Source organism: Pinus tabuliformis, chromosome X (genome assembly GCF_031772625.1).
Source record: "Pinus tabuliformis cultivar Carrire ecotype Pingquan chromosome X, CPIR1, whole genome shotgun sequence".
In the NCBI taxonomy this organism is placed as follows: Eukaryota; Viridiplantae; Streptophyta; class Pinopsida; order Pinales; family Pinaceae; genus Pinus; species Pinus tabuliformis.
Window position 1 is genome coordinate 699,858,300 of NC_142308.1, and position 7,680 is coordinate 699,865,979.

Below are 7,680 nucleotides of genomic sequence, written 5' to 3' on the forward strand. Positions count from 1 at the left end.
TTCTTTTATTAATAAATTGCCTGAAGTGGACGCGTTGGCTCAGGTCGTGGACTATTTACCTTTTTGAGGATTTTAACCACATCAAGAATACTGGTGTATTGATCTGTGATCTTTTTGTGAGCGGTGTCCTTTGGTGTTCTATCTAAGGAACTTACCTTGTAAATTCCTACATGGTATTAGAGCTATTTGAGGGCCGCATCCATTGGTGATCCAAATTCGAAGCCGGTACAACTGCATTTGATTGTCGTTTCTTAGATCTACTATTTCTGACCACTTTTAGGTCGAGAGGACTACTCTATTGTGTTAGGAGCATCTGTTCGAGTGAGGAACCCCTTTCTTTTCACGCGAAAATGCTTCCGGTAGCCCTAGCTACGTCCATTTTAAGATCTGGAGGTATATAATCTTTATTTGCAGTTTTAGTTATTTAACTCTCTGTTTAGTTTGGTGTATTTATCTCTCTGTTTTTTATTACCAGATCTATACCTTTCATTTCTGCATATGCTCTTTGCCCCGCGACTCTGTGCGATCTGGGCAAATCAGAAACAAAAAGGAAGGATTTTTCTCATGCGTATGCTCTTTTCCGCTGTGCCTTAGTGTGATTTCGGAAAATCAGAAACATTGAGGAAAATATTTAGTTTCGAGCGAAATCTAACCTCAAGCCGTAAGGTTTGGTTTTTCTTTGCATGTCTGTTTTGGGTTGTGTGGTTTTTTGTTTTGTAGGCAAAAAGGGGCTTTTCACAAGTTGAAGGCATTGACTATACTGAAACCTTCTCCCCTGTTGCCCAAATGAACTCTATTCGCCTTGTTCTTTCCCTTGCTGCTTCTTTCAAATGGGAAGTCCATCAGATGGATGTTAAATCTGCCTTCTTGCATGGGGACTTGCATGAAGAAATCTATATGGAACAACCTCCTGGCTTTATACAAACAGACTCCAACCTTGTATGTCGACTTAAGAAATCCCTTTATGGTCTCAAGCAAGCCCCTCGAGCTTGGTATGCCAAAATGGATAGCTTTCTTTTATATAGTGGCTTTTCTAGGTGTCATTCTGACAATACTGTCTACACCAAGAAAGTGGGTAAGTCTCTTATCATTCTTGTTCTTTATGCTGATGATCTTATCCTTACTGGTAGTGATCCCAACCTTATAGACTATGTGAAGACCAACCGTAAAAATCAGTTTGAAATGACAGACTTAGGACACTTGCATCATTTTCTTGGTCTTCAAGTCTTGCAATCCAAGGAAGGTATTTCCCTCTCCTAGTCTAAGTATGCCTGTGATCTTCTATGCCACTTTCACATGGAAGACTGTAAGCTAGCCCCTTCTCCCTTTCAATCTGGAGCCAAACTTTCAGTCACTTGTACTTCCCCTGAAGTTGATGCTACCTTCTACCGTCAGCTTGTAAGAAAACTTTTATATCTGACCCATACCCGTCCTAACCTTTCCTTTGCTGTTGGCCTTATTGATCGGTTTATGCAAAACTCACATGAAAGTCATTAGAAAGCAGTTAAAAGAATACTTCATTATGTTCGAGGTACATTTCAGTTTGGGATTCATTACAATGCAGAATCATCTCCTCTATTGGTTGGTTTCACTAATTTCAATTGTGCTGGTGACCTTGATGATTGGAAGTCTACTGCAGGTTATGTCTTCACTCTTGGTTCTGGACCTATTACATGGGCTTGCAAGAAACAAAGTGCCATTCCTCTTTCTTCAGCAGAAGCGGAGTATCGTGGTGCCGTAGAAGCTAGTAAGGAAGCCCTGTGGCTTTGTCAGATCCTGTCAGAGTATGGCTTTCAACAGCAGCATCCAACTACACTTTGGTGTGATAATCAGAGTGCCATTCAACTATGCAAAGATCCAGTCCAACATCAGCGCAACAAACACATTGAACTACACATGCACTTCATCAAAAAGTTCATTCATGACCATGTTCTTGAAGTGCAATATTGTTCAACTGATGATCAAGTTGCAGACATCTTTACAAAGGCTCTCACAGAGGTGAAGTTTACTAAACTTCGATTTATGGTTGGAGTTCAGGAAGTTGTCACTAAGGGGGATAGGCTCTAATGCCTCCTTCCTTCTCCTATTGTGTCATATTTGTAAATCCTTCAATCTATCCCAAGTTGTTCTTAAGGGGGAATGTTAGGATATTCCGACACATAGGAAATAGTTAAGTATAACTTGGTCTAGTGTAGAGTTAGGTAAAGTGTGTTTCTTTACTATGTACTTTTGTAACTTACAATCCGACGGTCACGATATGTTCTAGACATGAAGTGATCCGACGGTTCATTCTCTCCTCGGTATTATTGACACTTGTTCCGTGGTTTAACACCCGATTGGTCAATGATCTCTATTTAAAGAGCATGGAGGGTCATTTGTAAGGTGACCGTTCATGAGAGAAGCTTATGTAAACTTTCTTTCTTTTATTAATAAATTGCCTAAAGTGGCCGCGTTGGCTCGGGCCTGGACTATTTACCTCTTTGAGGGTTTTAACCACATCAAGAACACTGGTGTATTGATCTGTGATTTGTTTGTGAGTGGTGTCATTTGGTGTTCTATCTGAGGAACTTACCCTGTAAATTCCTACAACAACTTTCTCATCACTTTTTCAGGTGGATTGATTTTTATTAAAATAAAATATTGATGGAGGCCCATCTTGGAAGCTTGAGACTTTCCAACACTTTCTAGAATAAAGGAAATGCTATTTTTTATTGTAAATGGTTGAGCTAGAGACACTATTTAAAAAGCAACTCCACTTCTTTGGCATGGCTGGATTTGGCAGAACTCCTTCCCTTGGAGCTTAATGACAAAGCTCTTAGATGTGCTTGCAGAACCAACACTCTTGTGGGTGAGGATGCTTGTATGTCTTCTTATTGTTGTTCCCTTTGTTGCTGAAATAGCTAGACATATATTTTAAGGGTTTGAAGTTGGTGTACCACTCCCATATTCCATGTTCTGTTATCATAGAACTTTCCTTATGAATGCATTTCCTTCTCTCTTCATGGATTGGAATTTCTCATACATGATTCTTGATAGTTATAATATGATGAAGTATTGGGTGCTCTTTACATGTATAATACTTTTGGCCATATTTCTACAATACAGTGCAGCAATGAAAGAGGATTACTGGCTTGTACTTTCCAGCCATATTACTTATTTCTCATCTTTAGAACAGCCTCTCGTTTTGTGTCTTTGTTGTGACCCCATTCACTTAATGGACTAGGCACTAATCTCTAATCCTACAATTCATTTTTGTCTCTGCAACTTTACAAGCTCGTTTGGCTGAAATTTATTCTCAAAACCACTGTTGCACTTCATTGCCCCAGAATTCAAATGATCCTAATTAAGGAAGCCTCCCTTGAGACAGCCTAAAGAGCAGAGGGAAGTTGGTAAGGTGACAGTGGCTAACATCCTAGCTACATCAATTTGTCATCTAGGTGATTTGGATTTTTACACTTTTAGGATGACGGATTGAGCAATAATAAACCCAAAATCATCAAAGTTGCACCTTCCCCTAAAATGGTCTCTTCAAGCCAACAACTCCAGTTTTTCCACCTAGAAAGTACCTGTTACCCCTCATTTCAGCAAGGGCACAGATTTTTTTCACAGTGCATTTAACAGCATTGTAATCCCAAGATACAAGTCAAAAGCTTTGTACAATCATGTGAGTCATTGCATTAGGTGTCCTAAACCTTGTCATGGTCGGCCTTGGTTTGTCCTTTAGGGTGAAGTCCTTGGTCTCTTTGTTTTGTATAGGATTAGGAGATTTTGGATGGATCTTAAGAGCATTGATGGTTTAGAGGAGCTTGCTTATGCAAGGGTGATCAATGGTGTATGGGCCAGTTCAACTCATGTCAAGGTGCACCTATGTCTTACCGCATGATTATGTGTCATTGAATTTGTATGTGGCCTTGGCCTTGGTGCAGTATTCCTTAGACATTTCTTAACATCGCAGTCTCACAAAATCAACATTTTCACATTTCCCAAGGTAGTTCACGTTTCCCGATGTATGTGGTCGTGGAAATCAATAGGTTAACTTGGGTTTCCCGAGGCTCAGGAGTATGTTGGTGCTCTAAGATATTCAGTTAGATAGAGCAATGCTCCTCAATGCTATTCCAGGTATATGGCGTTGATGAGTGAACTGATTGAGGCTGAACCTGGTAGCTTTCAGGAGGCGTTCGAGCATCAACGATGAATGGATGCCATGGTAGAAGAGTATTCTTCCATCATGAAGAATAACATATGGGAGATTGTGCCACGACCAATGGGCAAGTCAATGGTGGGCTTGGGATGGGTGTATAAGATTAAGCATGCTATAGATGGCATCGTGGAGAATTTCAAAGCTTGTTTTATGCATAAGGCCTTTTCACAGAAGGAATGGATTGATTATGACGAGACCTTCAATTTGGTAGCCAAATATCCATCCATCGGGGCTATAATTTTTATAGCAACGCAAATGGGTTGGAGGATTCACCAGATGGACATGAAGACGACCTTTCCTGAATGGTATGATTGAGGAAGAGATCTACATAGAGCAGTGAGAGGGTTTTGAGGTGCATGGGAGGGCTTCCCATGTGTGTAGGTTGAAGAGAGCATTGTATGGGCTCAAGCAGGCTCCCTTACTGTGGTATGCATGGACTAATAGTTACTTGCAGAGTGCGGGCTTCACCAAGAGTGAGGCAAACTTGAACCTCTACTACATTCAGGTGAAGGGTGAGCCTTTCATATTGGTGCTGTATGTTGATGACCTATTTCTCACAGAGTCTGAGGAGCTCATAGTGCACTGCAAGCGGGATCTTGCAGAAGAGTTCGAGATGAAGGATTTGGGGTTGATGCACTACTTTCTGGGGTTGGAGGTGTGGTAGAGAGAGGGAGATATTTTCCTTGGACAAGGGAAATGCACAGTTGATCTTGAAGCGTTTTAGGATGGAGGACTGCAGACCCATGGCTATGCCATTTTTGACGAACTAGATGTAGATCGATACTTCTAGATCAGAGGTAGTGGACCCTACCTTGTATAGACAATTGATTAGCTCTCTCATGTATCTGGTCAACACCAAGCCAAACATTTGTTTTGTAGTGAACACACTTAGTTAGTTTATGGTAGAGCCTAAGTGAGTGGATTGGGTAGCTGCAAAGCATGTTCTGAGATATCTTTGAGGCAAAGTTCAGTATGGGCCAAGGTACACTCAACAGGATGGAGTGAAGTTGGAGGGGTACACCGATGTGGATTGGGCGGGCAGTACAACTGGTAGGAAGAGCACTTCTGGGTGTAGTTTCAATTTGGGATCAAGAGCAGTCTCTTGGTACAACAAGAAACAAAGGTCAGTTGCACTGAGTTCTGTAGATGCCGAGTACATTGTTGCTAGTACGGTGGCATGCGAGGCTATTTGGCTTCAAAAACTCGTTGTTGGGTTTTTTGATCAGGAGATGGATGCAATTGTCATTCGCTGTGATAATAAGAGTTGTATTAAACTCTTTGCGAATCTGGTATTCCATGACAAGTCGAAACATATTGAGAGCAAGTACCACTTCATCAGAGATTGTGTGTAGAGGGGGACAATAAAGCAACAATACATTCCGATAGAGGAGCAGGTAGTAGACATCTTGACCAAAGCCTTGATAAAGAGCAAATTTGTATTCGTCAGGGATAAGTTGGGTGTTGTGCAGGACACCTTCCTCGCTAAGAGGGAGTGCTGAGATTGTAGCTTGGAAGGTGATTTTGCATGGATCAGTGCCATGACATGCATTGGGTCACCTTAATTATCTCCTACGACAATTTACTAATGAATTTTCTAAGTCAACACTTTAGACGACAATTTAATTTAATTGCTAAGTACCTTTGTATAAAAGGGAAAATAAGTCAATGATAGATTAAGTCGTAATCATTGATCTCAGTGAGTTGAGATTTAATCTCAACCATTGAGATTAGGGATTTCACTTGAGATTACGGCTTGATCTTTTTAATAGGAGGTTCGAGCCAAAGGAGATGTACATTCTATTTGGCATGAGTTGGGATTCAATGGAGCATAGTATTTGGCAGTGAGAGCGAGAAAAGGCTAGATCAAACTAGCTAGAGCAAGAACAAGGCGAGCGAGATCAGCAGAGAGGTCGAGTTTCTTTGTACATAGAAGTTTTCTGTTGGACCATGCGTGTGGGTTGTACAAGAGCTGAGTGAGAGAAAAGGGGCTGAGATCTTTAGCTGGGTATTTGCTGGAACAAATTCTTGTGTAAATGCTGTGAAGCACAATGTTTGCCAGTTTTCCCCACACTGGGGTTTCCAAGGTATATCTGTGTTATTTTCTGTTGCACTTGATTGGTTTTGAGTATTGTTGCTTTTGCTGTTTATTTGGTTAAAAAGTCAAAATATTTAATGTTACAAATCATATTAGAAAGCTTTGTTTATTTCAGATTTCTGATTATTTTCTGAGACAGTAAATTTGTAACTAGTTTTAAAGAAATTAACAACTAACACAACTTCAAGCAATATCTCTATCTAAAGATCAACTATCAAAATAAATTAAAGTCACTGAATTTACATAGGTTTTGTAAAGGTGCAAAACTTCAATCTGGCTGCTTTATGGGCTTCATAATGATAGATTTTGCAACATGGCTTCCAACATATTTGTTCATATTATTGATCTGAACTATCAGAATATTGTTGTTATTTGATCGTTAAAAATGAATAAGAATAGATGTTTCTGAATTCAAGGTTTTTGTTCTTATTGCAGGTGGTTGGACGACTTGACAACAGTGCAGTATCCATGACTGGAGCGAAGTTGGCATTCAAATCCAATGAAATTGTACCAGTGAGCGTAATATCTGTAACTTTAGATACAGTAATTCCAGAGTCCGAGCCAGTAGCACTACTAAAAATAGATGTGCAGGGCTGGGAATACCATGTTCTCAAAGGTGCATCCCACTTATTGTCAAGGGTTCCTGGTGATGCTCCATACATCATATATGAGGATGATGAGAAGTTGCTGCGAGAGAGTAACACAAGTAGTAAAAACATCAGAGATTTTTTGGTTAGCATGGGTTATGATTCTTGCACAAAATACGGTACAGATACCCATTGTAAAAAGGAGAGAACGGCTTAAACACTTCAATGTTGAAAGAGTTGCATCTAGCCGAGGAATTATTTCTTTCCTACAGATCCATGCAGTATGCCAACGTGCCTAGAAACAGTTGTGCATTGTATACTACTACAATTTTCACGTATGAATAAAATTCTCTTAGTCCACTGTATGGTCTGTTTCTAAATTCCCGCTAATCTGGTTGTTGTGAGGAAAATAAAAGAAATTACAAACACAAGTCTGTTGGCAATGAAGAACCATGGAATCTACAACAGCTGCATCTTGCATGAAACTGTGAAAGAGAATCATGTCATGGTTGTCATAAATTTACAATCTGATCAAATATTGTAATTTGTGAAGTAACATATCATATAACTTTACTTACAAATGTCCGAGTGAAAGTCCTTCTAAATTGACTGCTACTGTGTTGCTACTGATTTTGTAACAAACATGCATATTCAATATATCAAATTTACAGGTATTGTGTACCAAATTGATGCTACAGTTCAGCAACCCTGTCAGTTGGAAGAATTGGACATACCTGAACATATATGCCCTCGAAGTGTTGAGAAATGTAGCTGGAGCATGAATTTCTTGAACAGGG

The 7,680-nt window shown here is 39.9% G+C and overlaps 1 protein-coding gene across 29 annotated transcripts in view; it reads left to right on the forward strand.

The window, feature by feature from the left end:
- LOC149141913 (FkbM family methyltransferase) overlaps positions 1-7,263 on the forward strand; it is a 102,948-nt gene extending 95,685 nt beyond the window's left edge. For all 29 annotated transcript variants that reach the window (XM_089446244.1, XM_089446258.1, XM_089446261.1 and 26 more), the window contains one exon: positions 6,732-7,263. In XM_089446244.1, the coding sequence (XP_089302370.1) occupies positions 6,732-7,100 (369 nt within the window). In that variant the 3' untranslated portion in view covers positions 7,101-7,263. The remainder of the gene's footprint in view (positions 1-6,731) is intronic.
- The last annotated feature ends 417 nt before the right edge of the window (positions 7,264-7,680 follow it).